Below are 24,217 nucleotides of genomic sequence, written 5' to 3'. Positions count from 1 at the left end.
GGCTCTGATGCGGCCTTCCCCGCGCGCTGGCGTGGCGGCGTCCGGACCGCCAGATCAGTCCTCGCGGCCGGCTCGCCCCCCTCCCCCGACTGCGCAGGCGGCAGATCAGGCCGGCCGCCTTGAGCCGCCCCAGTCGCGGGGTCGGTACCGCCGCCCTCTCCAGGATGACGACGTCGTCATCCCTCTCCAGCCCCGGTTGGTCACCGCCGGCTTCTTCTGGCGGGGGCTCCGGGGCCCTAGGCGCCGCGACGCACAGTGGGGTGACCAGCAAGGCCCCCTCCGCCATCGCCGCAGCCGCAGCCTCTGCTTGGGCCTTGGCTGCGGCGTCAGCGCGCGCCTTCGCCGCCTCCTCCTCCTGCGCCGCCTTGGCGACGCCCGCCCTCAACGCCTCCGCCTCCCGCTCCTCTCGCACCTCCCGCGCGTTCCGCTCCGTCGCCGCCTGAAGATCGGCACGGGGGTCCACGCGGCGAGTAGTGCTCCCAGATCCTCCCGGCGACCCAACGACGGAGGCGGCAGCAGCCCGCTCGAGCGACAATGGAGCCCTGGTTTTTTGGAGAAAAAGACAAGGATTTAGGAATTACCAGAGAAAAGAAAAAAGAATGCACGAAGGAGAGTATACTTACGCCGACACCGTCTGCGGCTGCTTCACCGCCTTGCGAAAGCGAGCCGCCTTCGCGGCCGCCTCCTCCCGCCTGGTCGCCGCTGCCCCGCCTCTGGGCTTCTTTGGCCGACTGCCAAACAAGCCCGGCGCGGCACGACGCTTTTGCCCGCCGCCCCGAGCAGGCGGCGCAGCGGAGGAACCCGCGTTGTGGCCAGGCGCCGGCTGACAGCGTGGGACGACTTCAGCCTCGTCGTCGTCCGGCCAGTCGTCGAAGCTGACTCCAAGCCCGAAGCCGCCTGCTTCGCCGCCGGCTTGGCCACCGCCCGCCTCGGTGTTGTCGTCCATAGCGGCCGCCCCCAAGTCGGGGTCCTCCAGATCGTGCTCCGTCCGGTCGGGGACGAATCGGCGCTCCGCGTCCGACCCGCCTGCAGGCCGAAGAAGAGGGCTCTGTCGAGACAATCCGACTAGTCAGAGTCGGCCAAAAGGAACTCGGCGACAAAACTGAGAGAAGAGAAAGAGAAAAGGAGAACATACCATGGGCGGCGGATGGGCTCGGCAATATGGCTCCTTGCCGAACTGCCACTCCGCGGAGAGCTTGCAGTTCGCAAGGTAGTTCACCATATAGGCCACCTCGTCGTGCGGCATGTCTTTGGTGCACATCCGGCTCGGATCGAGCTGGCCGCTCATCTGACAGATCAGATGAGGGCGGCTCTGGAGCGGGAGCACCCGGCGCGTGACGAAGGCGGCCAGCAAGTTGGGCCCCGACAAGCCCTCCGACTGGATCATCGCCCGCACTCGGGCGACAGCTGCGGTTCCAGCCGGCGTCAGCGTCACGGCCCGGTAGGACCACTGGGGCCGCCTGCCTACCGGTGGGCCGGCTACGTAAGCCGGCAGATTGACGTAGTCGCCCTGCGGGGCGACGTTCTTCACGTAGAAGTATGACTTCTGCCATAGCTTCACCGACTGGATCAGCGTGATGACGGGGAAGGGGTTGTCGGCAGCCACCCTCCGCATCGCGACGAAGGCGCCAGTCTGAGCCGGCACGCCCTGCATGCGCGTGCCCAGCATGGACTGGAAGAACTCCCCCCAGAGCTCGAGGGTGGGGAGGATGCCGAGGTAGCCTTTGCACAGAGTGACGAAGGCGGACAGCAGCACCACCGTGTTCGGGGTGAGGTGGTGCGGCTGGAGTTGGTAGAACTCGAGAAAGGAGCGGAAGAAGGCGCTCATGGGCAAGCCGATGCCGCGCAAGAAATGCGAGCGGAAGACTACCCGCTCGCCTTCCTCCGGCTCCAGCGTAATCTCCTTCGCCGGCGCAAGACGGACCTCCACCTTGTCCGCGTCGGGCAGCCGCCACGTCTTGCGGACGAACTCGACGTGATCTTCATGGACGTTGGAGCCGTCCCAATCCCCGCGGAACTGCATCGTGGCGTGGGGCTGGCGAGAATGAGCGCGGCGGCGGAGGATCGAGTGGTGGAGCGGTGCGGCGGCGAGGCGCTGTCGCAAGAAGGAGCAGAAGGAAGAAGATGGCGGAGAGGGAAGGGGCGTGCGAGCGCCTGCCAATCTCCCCCTCCCCCTACTTATAGCTTCACACGGTGAAGCCGGGGAGGCGGGGCGTGGGGCGAGACGTGGGATTAACTGCACCCACTCCCCCCACGCCTCGCGATTATTACGCCCTAAAGGCGTGCCGAAACCGCCGCAGGAAGACGTGCGGGCGGCTTCGGGCCGCAGAGAATCCGCGCCTGGGCCCGGGCGTAGGCATGGCGGGCCCCCGACCTGCGGCGACCTCCCGTCGCGCGCGTGGGCTGGCAGGCTTTTTAGCCAAGGGAGGCCACGTGGTTCGCAGGCGGCAAGTGGCCGGCCCACGGCCCGGTGCACGTGCAAGCAGGAAGGAGCAGAAGGAAGAAGATGACCATCACGAAAGACGGCGGCTTCATCCACGCTCCGGTCCCTAAGTCGAGTCGAAAGTAGTGATGCTATGTAGTTTTGAAATGTCGATTGGCTCATGTTGTAATATTAAACTTTAATGAACTTGTATGTCTTTTTGGTTTGGACAGTAGTTCAACTTATATGTAATCGATGCTATTTATTAGTAGGACCATGAATCGTGCTATTAATGTGTTGCTTTTCTCTTCCGATCCTTTTGTTGCATACTTATATATTGCTTATGTATTGTCTGTGAATTGCTACTAACGTTTTGTTTGGCTAGTGCATAGAGATGCCATCGTATGTCGTGTACAAGGGTAAGGTTCCCGGAGTCTACGACGACTGGGAGGAGTGTCAGAGACAGGTTCACCGTTTCAGCGGTAACAGTTACAAAGGGTACACCACTAGGGCGGAGGCGGAAGCTAGATACGCGCGCTATCTAGCGGGAGAGAGGAGGGAGCGGAGGAGGAACCGGATGAAGACCAGTTTCATCACGATGATGCTAATCATGATGACCGCAGCTCTCTTCTATGTGATGGTAGTTTAGATGATCGATATCGACTTGTAATGTGAAGACAAACTCGCTACTCGCGGTTTCGAGACTTGTAATGTTCTAACTTTGTTCGGTCTTTGGAATTCGGAGACTAATATGACGAATTGTATTCGGAGACTAATCTTCTATTGTATTCGATAACTCTGTTGTTTATATGTTGTGCTGTCTATATTCTGTGCAGTAATATGTTTTGTAACCTGTGCAAATATCAGAAAAGAAAAAAATCCCTAATATTCATACTAGTGGCGCACCACCCAGCACTTTAGTGGCGCACTGCAAAATGCACACTAGTGGCGCATCATCAACAAGTGCGCCATTAGTAATTCAGAGCACATGGTTAAATATGGCCCCCTGGGAGGCATACTAATGGCGCAACGTATGGTATACTAATGGCGCACTACCTGGTGCGCCATTAGTATCTGGTATACTAATGGCGCACCTGTGGTGCGCCATTAGTAAAAAAATCTAATGGTGTGATGCCAGTGGCGCACCTGTAGTGCGCCATTAGTAGGCAAAACAGGTGCGCCACTAGCAGGCCTTTTCCTAGTAGTGAGTGTAGTGATGTGATGATATATATGCTCAGTGTTGAATCCAATGATATATGTGTCTTCAAGTGTATGATTTGCTGATAACTGCACGTGACATGCTCATATATCATATCAACTATTTTCAGAAATTACCTAAGAGGTTATTTGTTAGCGGTGGCATCGAGCCGCATGAAGAAGGCATGACTGCTGGACTACGCCTTACCAGAACGGGCTCCATCACCACCTGTGCCTACGCAGTGGATACGGACGGTCGCACTGTCTTCAACCGGGCGGGGTGGAAGAAGTTCCTTCATGGCAAGAATCTTTGGGTAGGTCAGGGATCCTACTCACTGTTGCGAACACCCGTCGCCGTGACTTGAGGATGATGATCACCATCAACCTCATTTAGAACTGGTTGGGCCATGTTTCGATGTGAAATGAACTTGGTATGTTAGCTCTTGTTTCCGAGTACTTGCCGTGTATTACCATACCTATCTATATATATATATATCTAGGTTCAGTAAATGGGCCATGTATCGCTGTGAAATGAACATGTTATGTTTGGGGCTTGTTTTGTTGTTGCCCCAGCGGTTATTTGAGACTTCCTTGAACTTGAATCTGTCTTGACTTGTTGTTGGATGCTTGGTGCTGTTGCTTTACAGTATAAAGCTGGGGGGTTGGGGGACCCTTTTTCGTAGGTTCAGTTAATGGAGTTTAGTTCTAATTGTAGTAATTGTTTACTTTTCCATACAATTCTGAACCAAAACTACACATGGCACAACCTTCTGTGATTAGTTCCATTGATAACTAGTACTCCCTCTGTAAACTAATATAAGAGCGTTTAGATTACTAAAATAGTGATCTAAACGCTCTTATATTAGTTTACGTAGGGAGTATTGAAGAGCAGCCACAAAGTTCCATTCACAATTTACTTGAATATTTGTTTTGATGGATAAAAAATAGGAAGCTAGCAAACTTATTTAACGAGATAAGCAAACTATGTACTTGATGACATAAGCAAACTTGTTCAACCCTGACAAACAGGACATAAACAAACTGGTTCAACTCTGACACACATGACATAAACAAGCTGGTTTAACCCAAGAAAAGCAAACTACAAATTTCAAACAACAAGATAAACGACAAGCACAAGCGCAAGCAACACGAAGGCAGACTTTGATGTCTCCTCATCCCGCATAGTGGCAGTGGTAGTAGGGGTCCGCTTCCTGCTCTTTTGAAATTTCCTGATCTCTTTTGATGTTGTCGATTATCTTCCACGACTTGTAGGTGGCGTACGCATCTATTGCTGCGTACTCGATGAGGTAATTTGGCAGTGGGCTGTCCCCCCACAGTTTATGGTCTGCCTCCCTATCGATCTTCTTCTTCATCTTTCTGTAGAATGGGTGGATGACGCTAGCTGCAACATCAGCCAAGGAGTCGTACGGTTTTCCATTGTATGGAACTCTCCAGTTGCGCTGAATGTCGATGTGCTTGTTGGGGTTTATCTCCAAACCAGACAACTTCAGCTTGTCCCTGTCATTTTTAATGCTGAAACCGGCAAAGGTGAACAACTTCTCCTCCTGTAGGAGCTCTTTGAGGCGCTTTGGCCTGCTTGGGAGAGACAAGTGATGAATACATGGAGTACTAGTGTTTATTTTTCAAGATTTAATCCTCTGTTTTTTACGGTTTACAAGTGAATAATACATGGAGTAGATGCTTATACAGTATAAGTCATGGATGAATGTAGTTCAGAAACTAGTACACAAAGTTCTGAAATTAAAATCAAGTACACCATGTTATTTTTCTTTTCGGAATATATAGTTGAGTCAATGGTCTATTTGCTTTCTTAGTGCCAGTTTAGTTTTATTATTTTGAATGAAATAACATATACCTCTGCTTCACCAAGTTCTTAAGTTTTTTTGGTGGTGAAAATAACACCAGACCAAGTTCAGAAACTACTTCACTACATGAAGTTCAGAAACTACACTAATGAATCAAGATGAGAAACTACACTGGTACATCAACCTCACAAATTAATCTTGTGCAACAGTTTCAGATTGTAATCAAGTGCATCAGGGTCAAAATATATTCTAGTGCATCTACTTTGAGGAACTGCACTAGTGCATCCATTTTCACAAACTACACTAGTACATCTAGTATGAAACTAGTCTAATGAAATTTCGAGGGAGCAGTATTGATGAATGGAAGAGGGTGAATGAGTAGGATACTTCACCATTTTGTGGCCGCAACGATGTGGTACACGAGGCAGAGACCCTCCACGCTGATCTGCAGAATTGCTGCCATCTGCGGAGGTTCATCATCTTTGGTAAAATCCACATCAACGCCCATGATGTGGGGGTACGAGCCGCAGGCACTCCTCCTGATCCTAGAGATCATCTCGTCGGCCTTGTCTGGTTCGCTGGTGCAGACGACCTCCAGCGTCTCCTTGCCATGGAGCTCAACCCCTGTGAGGGTTATGGTGTACTCGCGCTTCTGACCGGGAACGTGAACGACGTCGAGGTTGCCGCTGTGGTGGGACGTCTGGCCACAATGACGCTTGGCAGACGCTTCCTCCGCCATTGCCCTCCTCCTGCGACTGCGGGCTTCGAAGAGAGATGTTTGTGGGTTGTTTGCAGAAGAGATGGAAGCGGCAATGGAGGTTCTCGGAATGAGGCAGTGATGTAGTCGATTTGGGGCTTTTCACGCCTGGGATGGGGACGTGGGGAAGGCGGTTCGTCTAGGACGTGGGGGTAGTTGTGGTGGGGCGCAGTTGCAGTCCGTCGTGGCAACCGCGCTCTATGCACTGCTGGGTGCGCGTGCGTCTGACTTTAGTCCCACCATGGGCCTGCATCCTGGCCCATATCACTGGGTTTGCAGTCGTATGCGGGCTGTGGTGTGTGAAATATCATGTTAGGTAGGTGGGCTTTTTTTTCTATGAAATCTTTTTTTGCCTATGAGACATTTTGACTTATACTAAAATAACACTTCTTTTTTAGGTACACGTGTCTTATGTGACAAGTTTAAGTTTGATAACAATGAAAAACATGTAAAACCTTGCCACATTGCCTTTCTTGGACATGTGTAAAAAGTTTAAGTTTGAAAACAATTGAAAAACATGTAAAACCTTGCATCATTGAATTTTAATTATAAAATAAATATGTAATATTGCAGTAAAATTGTAGAACATCTCCAAATCAACCATCTTCAACAAATTTTGGAAGTTTCGTCACATGCGTGATTTTTTCGTTCATTAGTACAATGTCGACCATTTTCAACATGTATTGCAAGTTTTGTCACGCATGGCATTTTTCGGGCATATGCGACACGAAGAAACCATCGTTAATACTAAAAAAGCAAGGACAATATTTTCTAGATCTTTTGGGATATCATTGTGATATTATTGAAATCTCACATAACTCAACGCGGCCCACCCCTCCCTAAATCCCGCGATTACAGCGCCTCATTCTAACCACCCGGTTGTGCCATCCGCAGCTCCCACGACCGCTGCAAGATCAAATCAGAGACCCGGGCTCACACGGATTACAGGAGTTGCCGGCCACCGCCCACCGCCATGAGGGGTCGGACTTCAGTGTTCTTCTCGCCGCCCCGTCCTCGCGTGAACCCGCCGTATATCCTTGCCGCCGTCTACTGCGCTATACGGGCACTTCTAGTTTGCCACGCACTATCCGCGGCCATCAACTCGGCGCCAACGTCTCCGAGAGAAGGTATTTCCTGATCGTAGATTTTTTTAATCATTGTCGGCCGCTCTTTTAGTAGTTGAACCCTCATAGGGTTTGCACAACTTCACGTGGTTAAGCAATTGGATACCCTTGTTAAACTGCGCTTATTTTATGCATGACCAAATAGGTTGTGTGCTTAAACTCATAAGTGGATCATATGTTAAATGATCCACTTAAATTTGACAGCAAGACCATAGCCAAACAAATGTTGAGCCCACTCAAACTTAAATAGGTAGCATCAATTGATACATGATCTTGCTCATGCTCTACTTTTAGCATCATTTCATACATGTTCAGTTCTTATCATAAAGTGGATATATGTACTTTTGGCAATCATGAACATCCTCTACTTACTGCTATAACTAATGCATCCTCAGTAAAAAATTGAACAGGCAATACGGTTGTATTGGCAATCATTTGCATGCTTTACTTTTGGCAAGAACTAATGCATAGTTGAGTTATAACTGGTCATAGATATGGCTGGAACATCTTGAGTTATCATCACGGTCACGCAGAGACCCTAAACCATCACAAGATATGTTGAGCCCATTCAAACACAAATAGGAAGCATCAATTGATACATGTTCATGCTCATGGTCTACTTTTAGCATAATTTGATACATGTTCAGTTCTTACCAGAAAGTGGAAACTGGCACTTCTGGGAAACATGAGCATCCTCTACTTATTGCAATAACTAATGCATCCTCAGTACAAAGCTTCAAATGGCAATAGGTAGAATTGGCAATCATTTGCATGCTTTACTTTTGGCAAAAACTAATGCATAGTTCAGTTGTAACTGGTCATAGATATGGCTGGAACATCCTGAGTTATAAACTGAACATAATCATGCCAAGGTATAACTACCATAGTCATTGTAGTAGATTTCCTAGCATGCATCACCGTACGATTCTAGAATGGAAGAATAACACAGCAAACATAACATAGACCACCGTACGATACTTGAGTTGCTATGGCCTTGTACAATGCAAGGTGATTAGGCGAGGTGTTTAGAGAGATAAACCAGGCTTTTCTTAAGCACCAGTGCTTATTTGTACAGGGTAGACGCTTAACTAGGCGTCTGTCCTATAGGAATAGGCAATGGTGCTTCAGAAAAACCCGGTTTATTTTTCTAAGCATCACCCTTAGCATCTACCATTGTACAATACCTAACATGCATCAGCAAAATAGTACTAATAACAACTTAGACCACACTTAAACAGATTAGCAGCAAACACTTAGTTAAACGGCAGACAGCACACCATAAGTTCACACCCACCATAGACCATAGGGCATAAGTTCTTACACACCATAGACCATAAGTTTTAGAGTCGACCAGCGAATACCGATAACATAAAAGGACGCGGCGGTCCTGGGGCAGCAGTCTAGCAGCACATCACTTGTCTCCCTTGTTCAGCGGCGGCGCGGCGGGATGTAGTAGGGCTCATTGACTTTGACAATCTTGAGGAAGCGCCCGTAGGCCGCATGTTTTGCGAGAGTACTGGCCTTTTGCTTCCTACTGTAGGAGTTGCCAGTGGAGACGACATGCTGCATCAAGCCATCTATGCCGCCCTTGATCGCCTTGCCACAGAAGGGGCAGCCAAGCCTTTCATAGAAACGGTACTTGAATTTTCCAGCAATCAGCTGCCTCATGATGTAGCGGCTCTTGTTGTGCCTGCTGTCCATGTCATACCCCACATCATCATCATCCTCCTGTGAATTAGTACACAAAGAAGAACTCAGTTAATCTATTCTGCTACATTGCTCTTAATTAGAATGTATGAAAAGTACAGACGTGTAACATGACAACTATCTATTTGCTTGAAATAAGGCGTATATGCACATACATAATTGACCCAAATAATTTGACATGCATAAATATGGACGGTGGAATAGTTGCATTGATAGATTAGTGCACAAGAAGTACATAATTAACACATGAAAGAATTCATAATGTGGCTTGGTTTAATGATACTTGATACTTGTTACAGGTGTAATTCTGATTGGAATCAGAAAAAAGGCTTAGGGGGTTTCTTCTATCTACTGGAATCAAGAAACCATAATTCTTTCTGAGAGCAGTAATACTAATTCTCCAACATTGTTAGTATGGACGAAAATGCCAAGAGCACACTGACAAGTCAACGCATAATGCAGAACTACGCTACAGCCCATACAGCTCGATTTTATCTATCTGATAGAGAGAGAGAGATTGTTTTGTCATTTCGTACGACTAATTTGACATTAAACTGATGTCTGTGTGCTCGTAAAGTGATGCGTCTATACTAGATTTACGACATAATCAAAATGTCAAAATAGACCAAGCTTTATCACAGTGGAATGCAATGCCTTGCTACGACGCCTCTCATCAATTGGTATATGCAATTAGTTAGGGTTAAATCCAACTGTCTAGTCGTCGGTAGTTACAAAGGAGCTATGGGCTACTATCTTTATCCCTTATCTTGTGACTCTGATGATACCGGTGAGGAAAATACTTTGGAGCAACTTAACTTGGAACAGGAAATGTTGTCATGCAAAACAAAGTGTTTTTTGTCTATTTATTGGAATCAGAACTTGAATCATAGTTTTACAAATATATGCTAAAAAAGATTCATTCCAGTGGTCTAAAAAAAGATTCAGAAATTGAATTCTAGTTTTACAAATACAAGTTGAGTATTTAGGGCATGTTGTCTAAAAAAGATTCATTCCAATGGTCAGATGCTCAAATTGAGGCCTTCACAACATTGATGAATTGTCTGGTCACTGCTCTTGTTATGGCTTTGCTTTATTTGACCCTACCATTTACTTTTTAAACAGATGCATCAGGTCAAGGTATTGGTTCTGTCCTCATGCAACAAGGCAGACCAATTGCCAAAACAGGAAATGGTGTCAAAGAAATAATCAAGTGGTCAGAACAGGATGCTTACCAATTAAAACTGAATGTAGATGCATCATATGATAGTTAAGAAGGACATGAGTCGATGGGTGGTGTTTTAAGAGATCAGTATGGCAACTCTGTGTCAATTCAGTAAATTGCATTATATTGCAAATGCATCATCTGCCTGCTTGATGGAGTTTTAGCTATACTAGTGGGTTCTTTTCTTCTGTCTATTCGAACAGAAAATGAATCAGATTCTAAAATCACCATCCAACAAGAAAATCTATGCTAGATCCCTACAATCCTACATGTACGCAAACATTATGGAGGGGCCAGTACATGAGTAGAAATACCTCATCAATACTTTAAGTAAATGATTCAGATTCAAAAACCACCATTCATTATGCTAGATCCTTTCAACTAGCACGCCCATATGAATTTGATTCTCATGTACTTAACAAGAAAAACCCCAATGCCATGAAAAAACAAAGTGCATGAAGGAAAAATAAATCTCAAAAAACCAGAGTAGTACCTCCAACAGCTCATCGATGACATCCTCGTCGAAGTCGCCGCCCTTCCTAGGATCCACAGCCATCTCGAACTCTATCTCGTCCACAGTCCCCCCCCCCCCCGTAGAACTCCTCCTCGATTCTCTCATGGAGCCTCGCCGTCTCCTCGTCCAGATCTTCCCCCACCTTCTCATGCACACGCTCTCCGACTGGTAGCTCGACGGCTGGGATGGCAGCGGGAGGAGGCACAGCAGTTGCTGCACCGCCAGCGGTCGCCGCTACAGCGGAGTGAGCCGCTGCAACGGCGGCGGCACCCACGGCAGCAGACTGCTCTCCATCGATGGTTGCCTCCGGCTCGTCGGCCGCATCTTCACGGCCGCGCTTCATCGGCGGTCGACAAGACGAGGAGGAGGAGTGGATTGCTGAGGAAGCCAGGAGGGTTTGGGAGAGGACGAGGTGGTATGGCTGGAGTGGGAGAGGACGAGGGTTTTCTACCCGAATTGGGGAAGAAAATGAATGCGGCTGCCTCTTGGAGTTACCGAGGGGTCGAGGGGGGTGATTTGTCTCACCTACCAGGGCCTTCCACAGTGTGGACGCGTGGGGTTTGCCCCGCGCCGTGCACCTCGCGTGCGCTATGCCCCGCGCCGCCCTTCAAACTTGTGACACGTGGACACCAGCAGTGGTTACACATGATAAGTATGGTAAATGAATTTCTTAAATATGAGGGCACCTAATTTGTATGAAAATGCATCATCAGCCCAGCGGTAACACCCTCCCCATCACAAACTAATGCCCTAGGTTCGAAACTCCGTCGGGCACTTTGGTTGGGCCTCTTTTTTGCGTATGGGGTTTTTACATGTGGATCCCACATGTCATTCACACACACGGAGAACACGTACAAACAAACTTGCCGGACATGATGTAAATGGACCCAAAAAATTTCTACTTCTTTGATTCAAAACATGAGAAGGAAGCATGAATAGTTGGGTAAGGTTGTCGGCATTTGTATGGATTTTCTAATATGATTAAATGCGTAAAATACTTCTCGGAGGTGACGCGAGAAGAGCACGTTGTCGATCCACTTGGGTGGCCATGCCCACAACAAGGAAAAATTATTCTTAACATGTCCAAAAATCCACCTCCTTCACCGGCGGCCGTTCGGGTACGAGGTAAGAGTCCGTGTGGAAGGACGGGTTTTTTCGACCACCTCCAAATGGTCCCTCCGGAATGCGGTGATTTTTTCGACCACCTCCAAATCACCTCAATTTTGGCACACATGATCTCTTGCACAAACAAAGCTAGGTTTCCAAAGTTTTATATATTTTTGAATTTTTTTTGAATTTATACTGCTCTCTAGACTGACTGATCAAAACATCGGTCTTACCTCAAGGGGGCATTGTAAAATATATATTTTTCCAAATTTTCTTGCATCGACATGTTTGGCACATGTGGGTCACCGTGTCATAGAGAAATTGGGTGATTTGGAGGTGGTGGAAAAAACCACCTTTGTTCAAAAAATGGCTTAAGTTAGACCAAATGGTCCCTCCGGAATGCGGTGATTTTTTCGACCACCTCCAAATCACCTCAATTTTGGCACACATGATCTCTTGCACAAACAAAGCTAGGTTTCCAAGGTTTTATATTTTTTTGATTTTTTTAATTTATACTGCCCTCTAGACTGACTGATCAAAACATCAGTCTATACCTCAAGGGGGCATTGTAAAATATATTTTTTCCAAATTTTATTTCATGGACATGTTTGGCACATGTGGGTCACCATGTCATAGAGAAATTGGGTGAAATCACCTTTGTTCAAAAAATGACTTCAGTTAGACCAAATGGTCCCTCCGGAATGCGGTGACTTTTTCGACCACCTCCAAATCACCTCAATTTTGGCACACATGATCTCTTGCACAAATAAAGCTAGGTTTCCAAGGTTTTATATTTTTTTAATTTTTTTGAATTTATACTGCCCTCTAGACTGACTGATCAAAACATCGGTCTATACCTCAAGGGGGCATTGTAAAATATTTTTTCCAAATTTTCTTTCATGGACATGTTTGGCACATGTGGGTCACCGTGTCATAGAGAAATTGGGTGATTTGGAGGTGGTGGAAAAAATCACCTTTGTTCAAAAAATGGCTTAAGTAGACCAAATGGTCCCTCCGGAATGCGGTGATTTTTTTCGACCACCTCCAAATCACCTCAATTTTGGCACATATGATCTCTTGCACAAACAAAGCTAGGTTTCCAAGGTTTTATATTTTTTTGAATTTTTTGAATTTATACTGCCCTCTAGACTGACTGATCAAAACATCGGTCTATACATCAAGGGGGCATTGTAAAATATATTTTTCCAAATTTTCTTTCATGGACATGTTTGGCACACGTGGGTCACCATGTCATAGAGAAATTGGGTGATTTGGAGGTGGTGGAAAAAATCACCTTTGTTCAAAAAATGGCTTAAGTTAGACCAAATGGTCCCTCCGGAATGCGGTGATTTTTTGGACCACCTCCAAATCACCTCAATTTTGGCACACATGATCTCTTGCACAAACAAAGCTAGGTTTCCAAGGTTTTATATTTTTTTGTATTTTTTGAATTTATACTACCCTCTAGACTGACTAATCAAAACATCGGTCTATACCTCAAGGGGGCATTGTAAAAAAAATCCAAATTTTCTTTCATGGACATGTTTGGCACATGTGGGTCACCGTGTCATAGAGAAATTGGGTGATTTGGAGGTGGTGGAAAAAAATCACCTTTGTTCAAAAAATGGCTTAAGTTAGACCAAATGGTCCCTCCGGAATGCGGTGATTTTTTCGACCACCTCCAAATCACCCAAAATTTGGCACACATGATCTCTTGCACAAACAAAGCTAGGTTTCCAAGGTTTTATATTTTTTTGAATTTATACTGCTTAAAACACTTGCCGGACATGATGTAAATGGACCCAAAAATTTCCACTTCTTTGTATCAACATGAGAAGGAAGCATGACTAGTTTGGTAAGGTTGTCGGCATTTGTATGGATTTTCTAATACGATTAAATGCTTAGAATACTTCTCAGAGGTGACGCGAGAAGCGCAGGTTATCGATCCTTCACCGGGGGCCGTTCCGGTAGGAGGTAAGAGTCTGTGTGGAAGGACGGGTTTTTCTCGACTTGCTTCAAATGGACCTGTATTCTTTCTTCACCCTTGTACCAACATGAGAAGCATCCATGACTAGTTCCATTGATTTTCGATGTTTTTATTAATTTTCTAGGGTTATCACGACGATAAAACCCTAAAATATTTCCCACCAGCGCCACCCTTCCCTCCGATCACTCTGACCAGCATGTACTTAACTTAGCATCAAGGCCATGAAAACATGAATCAGAACCGTATTAGATTTTGATCCCACACATACAAAACAGATAACACACAGACTGCAGGTACTACGATTATCAGATTGAACTTGTAATGCATAACAACTTCTGGTATTCAAATACATCACATGAAATAGTGAGACAACAAGAAATGCAAAAAAGCTTGTGATGTTGAGGTTGAGCAAGGGACTTTTATTGTGAGGCGCAGCATCTTCAGCAACCTATCCATGATTCCACCTGTAGCATATAAGTAACTGAAAGTTTCATATTGAATACAGTTGGTATTGGAAAAATGACAGTACGGTAATTTGAAGATGCCAAGGAAATCTGTCACAACAACTGTAGGAGGATACGAATTTGAATACAAAGTTCATAGAAGTCAATGTTGAATTAATAAGAACTTTGCAAGATGCAAAATCACTGTTGTGATGAGAGTAAACAGCATGTAGGCCATAGCACATGCAAGAAGCACTTACAGGAAGTGAAGCAAAAGGTTGTACAGCACGGCAACATGAGTAAGCCAACATTCCTACAAATATTATTTCACTGTTTATGTCTATTCTTTTTGCTGAATCATTAGGAAGCCCTAAATACTTGGATGCAAGATCACCGACATGGCACTACTGAAATATTTCAGTGTCTACATCTCTGTACTGAAAGTGCATTACTGAAATATTTCAGTGGCTACATGTGTGTGTACTGAAACAGCACCACTGAAATATTTCAGTTGCTACATGCGTGTACTGAAACAGCACCACTGAAATATTTCATTTCGTACGTGCATGTAATGAAAGTGAACCACTGAAATATTTCAGTGGGTACGTGCGTGTACTGAAAGTGCACCACCGAAATATTTCAGAGGCTACGTGCTTGTACTGAAACAGCACCACCGAAATATTTCAGTGGCTACGCGCGTGTACTGAAACTGCTACACCAAAATATTTCTGGGGTTGCGTGCGTGTACTGAAACTGCAGTACTGAAATATTCAGTGTCTACCCGTGTGTACTGAAATTGCATTGCACTACTGAAATTTTTCAGTGTGTACCCGTGTGTACTGCAATTGCACTACTCAAATATTTCAGTGTGAACCTGTCAGTACTGAAATATTTTAATGCCTACAACTATCTACTAAACTTGCAGTATTGAAATATTTCAGTGTCAACCCAGAGTCTATCACTCTAAACTATGTACTGAACTTTTCTGGAGGCACTTCTTGCAGCCAAAATATTGCAAGTTCAATTTACACAGATTGCGTCACGTAATTTGAACACAACTCTTGAGGTGACAGACAAAATTTTCTATCATGGATACCACTCCAGCACATCAAAACATAGCAAGTAAACATAGCAATGCTATATGCCTAGACTCATTACAGCCTCGTCGATCAAACTAAGCTGCCATCCAGAGGCTACGGATTCAAGTACACATGTAGCAAGAACATATTGCAGAGAATCAAATTAAGCAAGTGGCAAGTAATGATGAATGAAATTCAGCAATCTTACCCTAAACATAGCTACGGCCGCCGTTCAGACGAGGAGAGCGGCGAGGGAAGCGTGGAGAACGGCGGGGAAGCGATGTCGCGACCACTGTCCTCCTCCTCTTGCGCTTCGGAGTCATCTCCGACTCGGTTGGAGTCTCCACAATCTGCAACGGCACCTCGTGCACCGTGGGTTCCTGATTCAGTGGATGCTCTACCCTGGATCTGAACGCCCACCACCTACGCCTGGTCCATGGGCTGGACGAATCGGCCTACTCCATCGCCCAGAGGAGGATCTCGACCTTGTGCATCGGTTGTGCGGGTGGGGGGGAAAGCTTTGCCCTCTCCCTCCTCGTCATTTGCTTCAAAGTGGCCATTGCCGTCCAGTTCATCTGCAATATGTTGTGAAACCAAGAACGGATCTCCGTCAACCTAGCCATCTTGACCTGATCGCCGCCGGCGATCTCCATGAAGTCGGCGTTCTCGCCGCCGGCGATCTCCATGAACTCGGCGTTCTCGCCGCCGGCGATCTCCACGAAGTCGGCGTTCTCGCCGCCGCCGATGTGCTCAATCTGCTGTTCCATCGAGGATCTTGCGTGGATGGAAGAGGGGGGTGGATGTGGAAGATGAGAAGAGCAAAGTTGCGGCCGCGAGAAGGAGGAGAAGGCTAGGAGATGGCCGCGGTTGCAATGGTGATGGAAGAGGGGAAGGAGCACGGCGGTGGCTTTGCATTGGACGAGAGGGGCGGCAGTTTTGCATTGGACGAGAGGGGCGGCGGTTTTCCATTGGACGAGAGGGCCCCACCTTGTCATATATTTCCTAGGACTAAAATGCCCCTAGACTAATAGTACTTTCGAGTACTTTCATCCGCGTACTTTCGAGTACTACGTATGTATGCGCCGTTAGATCGAGACAAACAAAGGGCTTCAAAGAATGCCAACTACTGTAAAAATTGTATTATCAGAAACCTATCTAAAAGTCGTAAGTCGGAAAAAACTATGACTTCATGCGGTATTTCGGGGCCTTCACACATTCTCACACTGGGGGAGCCAGTGGATGAGGATGGGGTAGCTATCTACTTGAAAAGAGAAGGTGATGGTGCGGTGCACAAAAAGATCAATTTTCCTAGGTTTTGAAGAAAAAATGTTGAAAGAAATACAAAGAAAATGTACAAGATCTTTTTCTTTTAATACAGTACAGACGCAAGCGCTCCTATACACGCGCATAAACTCACCCATATGAACGCACACACGCACACCTTATGTCCCTACCCGTATGAGCACCTCCGAAAGACTGAGCCGGCATATCATCTTGAAATTTACGAAGTCATCGTAGGCACCTCGTCGTCGACGGGAACGTCTCCTCCCACTAAATGCGCATCGCCGGAAATCAGGAATAAATGTGAGCACCAGGATTTGAACCCTGATGGGCTGGGGATACCACAGTCCCTTTAACCATCCAACCACAGGTTGGTTCGCAAAACGTACAAGATCTTGTATGGTTGTGTCTTCTGGTGTTTTCTATAAGTATCTTGTGTGGTTCTGTGAATATCAGTCTGGCCATAGTTTCTTAACCCTTATTTTTATTTTACCCACAAAACTATTTTCTTAACCCTTATTTTTATTTTACCCACAAAACTATTTTTTTCCTTTTCAAAATGAAGAATGAAAATGAAAAATAAAAAGATCTTGTATGGTTGTGTCTTCTGGTGTTTTCTATCAGAAAGTATCTTGTGTGGTTCTGTGAATATCATTAGGTGTCTGGCCATAGCTTCCTAACCCTTATTTTTATTTTAACCACAAAACTATTTTTTTCCTTTTCAAAATGAAGAATGAAAAATGAAAAGATCTTGTATGGTTGTGTCTTGTGGTGTTTTCTATAAGAAAATACCTTTTCAAAATGAAGAATGAAAAAAGAAAAAGAAAAAGTGCTAATCTAATATAAATTTGCTTTCATTTTCGAAATGAAGAACATAAAACGAAAACAAAAAAGAAATAGTTCTATTCTAATAGAAAGCATAACAGCGTGCATAGAAAAAATAAGCACGCCCGGTGGGACTCGAACCCACAATCGCTTGATTAGAAGTCAAACGCCTTATCCATTAGGCCACGGGCGCTGCTGTGATGTACTTTCCACTCGTACCTATTTATTAGGTGCTCGTCACGCGGTTCGTCCACCCTCTCGCGGTGTTATTATTCTCTCCTTTCCCTTTCGTGAGAAGACACTGGAAAACTAGGTCCATGGTTCTTGTGTGGCGATGCTGGTGTCACCCCTCCCCCCCGGTGTGCTGTATCTACCACCTGTTTCTTCGACTGAATCCCTGTCCATGTTCTTTTTCCATTTTAACTAGTCCATGGTTCTTTCTGCCTGTTTTAACTAATCCATGGTTCTTTCTGCATGTTTTAACTAGTCCATGGTTCTTTCTGCCTGTCACGTACTATGTATTTGCTTGGTCGGCCTACTGTGCTTGATGTAGCAACATGGTATCGGATTCAATGGACGGCTGTTCAAAGTTCTGATAACCAAGCAGAAACTATGTGCTGACTCGAGTGCCCTTTTAGGTTAAATACTACTAGAGCTGTACACATATGCGCATGTATTAGCTACACAAGGACACAAGGTTTGATACCAGGCCAACAAAACCACAAGGATAAACCTTGATACCAAATTATTTTACGTGTTTCAAAAATATTGCAAGATCAGCAGTATATAGTCTAATTTGCAGCAGCAGACACTGTACAAGGTAGGAACCAAAACTGCTGTGAATCCAGCAAATGAAAGCCTTTTAGATACTTCTATTGGCCGTCGCCATTGAGAGTTTAAGCAGCTGTGGGAGGCTACACATACAGTTATCATGAATTCCTGAGAATTATAGTAGCGGCACATTCACATGACAGGGGCTTGGCTTCTGAGTGTGCTTCAAGGTTTACGACAGTAGCTGGACAGCTGCGATTTTCGGGATCTTTTCTCGGAGCTTCTGAGTGAGGGCCACTCGGACAGTCATCACGCCGGCAGCTGGGCCTGTGAGCCTGACCTTCACGATAGGCTCCTCGATTGAAACAAACTCAAGCTCACCACCCCCTGTGCCAGAAAGGTATGGCCTAATCTCGTCAAGAACCTGATTGTCAGTGAAAACAAGTCAGCAGCTGATCACTCCAAACAGTCCTACCTGATTAGGTCAGAATTATTTTACTGTTCTTTATGAAGATAATATAAAGGGAGCCTATATACTGTTCATAGCAAAAAGGAAAATGGCATAGGTCAGAATATTTCACTGCTTCAGCCTGCGAGGCACAACTATTTGGATCAATAGAAGCGACGTAGAAGGTTAAAAAAGTAGACAATAGATATGCTTGATATACAGAACATTTTCACAACAATTTGAAGCATTAACAACCAAATTAGCACATCATAAAATTGATGTGGAACTCACATATGAATACTTCCTCCTAATTTTGTAAATCATAATAAAACACGTGCAGTCAAACATTTGATGATCAATGTGTCAAATCGTCGTGGCCACCCAAATGAAAAATTTAACGCCCTTTATATAATATACTCCCTCCGTCCCATAATATAAGACGTTACTACATCCAATATGTGAGTATATTGGATGTAACAACGTAAGCGGATTTGTAGCACCCGGGTGCTCCACACCCCATACGAACATTAAATTCAAAAAAATACTGAGAAATTTGAAAAAAATCTGGAATTTTGGGATATCAAAACCTGGGTTCCCGATCTACTCCCGTATGGAATTTCGTGAAAAAATACCAGGAAACGTATTCGTGGCAAAAAAGAAAAAAATTCATGTGTATAGGAAAAACTGTTTGGATGGATTTTTGTTCGGACAGTTTCCTGGTATTTTTTCATGAGACTTCTCATGGGAGTAGATTGGAAACCCAGGTTTGATATCCTCAAATTTCAGATTTTTTTTATTTTTTGGTATTTTTTATGATTAATATTCGTATAGGGGTGTGGAGCACCCAGGAGCTCCCGTGTATTTTCCATGTAATAACGTCTTATATTATGGGAAGGGGGGAGTAGGACTCAGTGGTTGTCAAAGTAATACCACGAGACCAATGTTTCTATGGCGTCGCTATCTCGTCGCTATATAAAGGCGTGGCACGGTCCGAGAGTGTAGCGTCCAGCCTCGCAATTCTTTTGGTCTGTGGCGTCCGCCATATACGCGTGTCGTCCATATGACGCGATTTTGCCTGCCATATCCGAAACAAGACGCCATGGGCGACTAGGAGAGCTGGCGAGAGCGGGAACCAGCAGCGAGCGGCGAGAGAAATTGGCGCGCGGGGACCAGCAGCGAGCGGCGAGAGAAATTGGCGCGCGGGGACCAGCAGCAAGCGGCGGGAGAAATTGGCGTGCGGGGGAGAAAGCAGCCGCGGCGGGAAGGAAAAAGTGGGATCGGGGGACAAGAGCTCTGCAGGCAAAGTCGCAGAGAGAGAGAGAGAGGGAGAGAGCGGCCATGGCAGGGTGAGCACCTCGAGTCCTCGACCTTGTCCTCTCCGGCGACCAGGAAACAAGCTCCAGCATCCGCCGCACCACCTGCTCTCCACCCTCAGCGACTCGGCTCCAATCCAGCACCACCGTGGGTCTGCTACGTGCATCAAGTACCTCCCCGGCTCCCCCCTTCTCCTTCTCCTTGCTCTTCCTCCCCATGCATGTGCTCTGTTTCTTCCTCTCTGTTCTGAATAAGTGAATATGTGATGCCTAGCGCCTGCTGCTATATGTAGTGTTGTAACTTGGAAGCTTGTAGTGTAGAGTGTAGACTGGAGACTGCTTTGTATGTAGTCATGTACAACTCATTTGGGCTTCAGTTTGTTGTCATACATATTACAGCAAGACTATGAAGTTGTGATTTAATTTGCTATCATTCGCCATAAGGTTGTGTCTATCATGTCGCCACGCCATACGCCATAAGCGTTATAATGTTGTGATGAAGGGGGTCGGTCACCATAAAAACATTGCACGAGACCATCCCAATGTCCAAAAGGACTAACATTTAAAGATTGAGGGATAAAAATATACCATGTGCCAAAAATTCAGTTGTTAAGGCATATTTACATGATTCAAAACTACTTCTGAAAAAAAAAACTAAGCCAGAAACTAGACAAAATTGTCAATGAAATCAACCTAAAACATGAATTTTTTATCTCCATTCTTCAAAATGCTACAAGCATCAAGTAATCAGTAAATTTACTTAAATAACATAAAATTCGGTTACCTTTTCTATGTTCTCTTCGTTCAATTCAAGACCAGTCTCCTCATCAGCAATAGGTTCAACTGCAACGATCTCTGGTATTTTCTCCATCAAACGTCGCTCAATACCCATCTTCATTGTTGTCACTGAAGCTGGGCATGATCCACATGCTCCTTGCAGCTTCAATCGCACCACATTTCCGTCAATCTCATGCAACACGACATTACCTCCATCGGCCATAAGGTAAGGTCGCACTTCATCCAACACCAACTCAACATTTTCAGCAGTCAATGGCAGCTCGACCGCTGGATCTGGGTTGGCAATAGCCTGAACCACTGCCAGAGAAGGATACACCGTTAGTTCCACACTATGACACCATAATCCCTCTTATGCCTCCGTTTCGAAAAAAAATGACACCATAATCCCTTGCATTTACAGTAATACAAGCAAGCCATACACAAGTATGCTTCAGTACCTAATCCAATACTACCTCTGTACCAAAATATAAGATGTTTTCGCAGTTCAACAAAGCTAGGATCTGCTCCGGCTTGGTACCAAATCAGGAACGGTTAACCTTGTTTTAAATGAATGGTTAACCTTGTTTTAAATGAATGGCTGACCTTGCTTTAAATTGATATGAAAAGTTTATAAGCTAGATCATCGCACTCTAAAGGCCATACAGTAACAAGCTATTCTGTTAGGGGTTAAATGCCAGTTGAACACCTACAACAAATAATACGGAGGGTTTGCATCTACAAGTCATTGACCTGTTGCACTATTTGAACACCTACTAGAATCAAAGGGCCGGCTTGCACAAGCTAGTCCTAGCTGGAGAACATAGCAAGCAATCCAATATGGAGGAAGAATGGCCAAATTCTTGTTTGAGAGTTGTCCAGATTTACACCATCAAAACTCCACGGTACGTCCCTCAATGATTATTCTGTTTTTATGCTCGAGGCATCTCTCTACCAATCCGAAATCGTAGACAAGGGAAGACAACAGGAACCAGGTAGAACCCGGTCATGAATGAACAAACCAACAAATCGACTCACCTTGCCGCCGCCGCCGGCGAGCGGGGGTAGCAACCAGCCTCGGTGCAGAGGAGGTCCGGACACCCGTCCGACAAGGCAACGCAATCCCCACCTGCGCGCCAAATCAAGAACCCGTCAGCTCGACAGAGCCAGGAAAACGCCTCCGAGGGAAAGGATAAAGACAAGCGCAAACCCTAGCCTTGAAGGGGGCCGCGGAGGAGGATGTGGACGGGGAAGGGCTCGGCACCCACGGCGCCGCCGCCGCCGCCGTCGCCGTCTGCATCTCCCCTAGAGCAGCAAAGGGGGATTCGTGCTCTTACGTGCGCGGGGCGGTTGTTGGCTGGACTACGGGGGGAGTCGGAACGGAGAAGCCAAAGCTGCGTTTGTGGTTCGCTGAAGACCCGTGTCCTCTGCCTGTTCTTCTCTCTCGAAAGTTTCCATTTTACAGCCCCCAGAAAAATAAGGTTTCCTTTTCTCAGAGCCTCTTTTCAAAGTTTAGAGCAGGTTTTGTAGAAATCTGTCCCGCAAAATCGTAAAGTTTTACAGTTCCAGGCAGTTCATCCCATACACAGAACAACTATTGCAAACCGTGCACTAAATTTAATAGCTTAAACATAGTTTTTGTTCTGGCTACATAGTTCATCCGAAAACACCGGAGTTTAACACTAAAAACATTATTAGATAATAAAAACTAGCTCGACGTCGGGGGCGATGGCTCACGTTGAGGCAGTACTCGCATGCTGACCGGTAGAAGATGTTGGCGAGATGGTACTCCTCCTTCACCGCCTCAAGGCGTTCAACGGCCCTCTTCACCGGCCTCCACTGCCTCCTTCGGGGCGTGGTGCTCGATCTCCGCGTCACGAAGCCTCTTGGTAGTCGGCCATAGCTGCTCGCCGAGCTCGTTGAAGTGGTTCCACGCACTTCGGTCACCGTTGCGGGAGAGCGCGCCTGCACCGAGCGCCATGGCTCGACGGCGGGCAAACTGGAGCTGCCGACCTTCATGTCATGCCGGGCGCGCTTGTGTGGCGGCGACCCGCCACGACCCTGAGCACCTCCCGACATGGATCTGCTCTGGAGAAGGCAAAAAAACGGTTGGAATCAGTCGCCGGAGAAACAAAATGAAGGTGGCGGAGGGGAGAGGATTGCAGCGGAGGGGGTAGTGTTGGGGAACGTAGTAATTTCAAAAAAAATCCTACGAACACGCAAGATCATGGTGATGCATAGCAACGAGAGGGGAGAGTGTGTCCACGTACCCTCGTAGACCGAAAGCGGAAGCGTTAGAACAACGCGGTTGATGTAGTCGTACGTCTTCACGATCCAACCGATCCAAGTACCGAACGCACGGCACCTCCAAGTTCAGCACACGTTCAGCTCGATGACGTCCCACGAACTCCAATCCAGCAGAGCTTCGAGGGAGAGTTCCGTCAGCACGACGGCGTGATGACGGTGATGATGATGCTACCGATGCAGGGCTTCGCCTAAGCACCGCTACGATATGACCGAGGTGGATTATGGTGGAGGGGGCACGGCACACGGCTAAAAGATCAATGATCAATTGTTGTGTCTATGGGGTGCCCCCTGGCCACGAATATAAAGGAGTGGAGGAGGGGGGAGGGCCGGCCTAGCTATGGCGCGCCCTGGAGGAGTCCTACTCCCATCGGGAGTAGGATCCCCCCCTTCCATGTAGTAGGAGTAGGAGAGAAGGAAAGGGAAAAGAGAAGAGAAGGAAGGAGGGGGCACCGCCCCTCCCCTAGTCCAATTCGGACTAAGCCTTGGGGGGCGCGCAGCCTCCCCTCTCTCTTTCCCCTAAAGCCCAATAAGGCTCATATACTCCCCAGCGAATTCCCGTAACTCTCCGGTACTCCGAAAAATACCCGAATCACTCGGAACCTTTCCGATGTCCGAATATAGTCGTCCAATATATCGATCTTTACGTATCGACCATTTCGAGACTCCTCGTCATGTCCCCGATCTCATCCGGGACTCCGAACTACCTTCGGTACATCAAAACACGTAAACTCATATTACCGATCGTCACCGAACGTTAAGCGTGCGGACCCTACGGGTTCGAAAACTATGTAGACATGACCGAGACTCGTATCCGGTCAATAACCAATAGCGGAACCTGGATGCTCATATTGGCTCCTACATATTCTACGAAGATCTTTATCGGTCAAATCGCATAACAACATATGTTGTTCCCTTTGTCATCGGTATGTTACTTGCCCGAGATTCGATCGTCGGTATCTCAATACCTAGTTCAATCTCGTTACCGGCAAGTCTCTTTACTCGTTCCGTAATGCATCATCCCGCAACTAACTCATTAGTCACATTGCTTGCATGGCTTATAGTGATGTGCATTACCGAGAGGGCCTAGAGATACCTCTCCGACAATCGGAGTGA

At 46.5% G+C, this 24,217-nt stretch overlaps 1 protein-coding gene and 1 non-coding gene across 3 annotated transcripts; both read right to left on the bottom strand.

The window, feature by feature from the left end:
- Positions 1-17,611: 17,611 nt before the first annotated feature.
- Positions 17,612-17,684, bottom strand: TRNAR-UCU (transfer RNA arginine (anticodon UCU)). The gene has a single exon. It is a non-coding gene; the product is annotated as a tRNA-Arg (tRNA).
- Positions 17,685-18,189: 505 nt separating this feature from the next.
- LOC123096276 (nifU-like protein 2, chloroplastic) lies at positions 18,190-22,284 on the bottom strand. 2 transcript variants are annotated; one of them, XM_044517966.1, is made up of 4 exons: positions 22,014-22,284; positions 21,836-21,926; positions 20,808-21,118; positions 18,190-18,686 (listed from the first exon to the last, which is right to left on the bottom strand). In XM_044517966.1, exons 1-4 carry the CDS (start codon positions 22,095-22,097, stop codon positions 18,495-18,497), a joined length of 678 nt encoding a protein of 225 aa, XP_044373901.1. In that variant the 5' UTR covers positions 22,098-22,284; the 3' UTR covers positions 18,190-18,494. The 2 variants fall into 2 exon arrangements, with proteins under 2 accessions (XP_044373901.1, XP_044373900.1); XM_044517965.1 differs by having other exon boundaries at positions 22,008-22,275.
- Between the last annotated feature and the right edge of the window lie 1,933 nt (positions 22,285-24,217).

This window comes from Triticum aestivum, chromosome 4D, assembly GCF_018294505.1.
Source record: "Triticum aestivum cultivar Chinese Spring chromosome 4D, IWGSC CS RefSeq v2.1, whole genome shotgun sequence".
NCBI classification, from domain to species: Eukaryota; Viridiplantae; Streptophyta; class Magnoliopsida; order Poales; family Poaceae; genus Triticum; species Triticum aestivum.
Note: the sequence above shows the minus strand (reverse complement) of the source record. Positions and strands in the feature narration are given on the sequence as shown.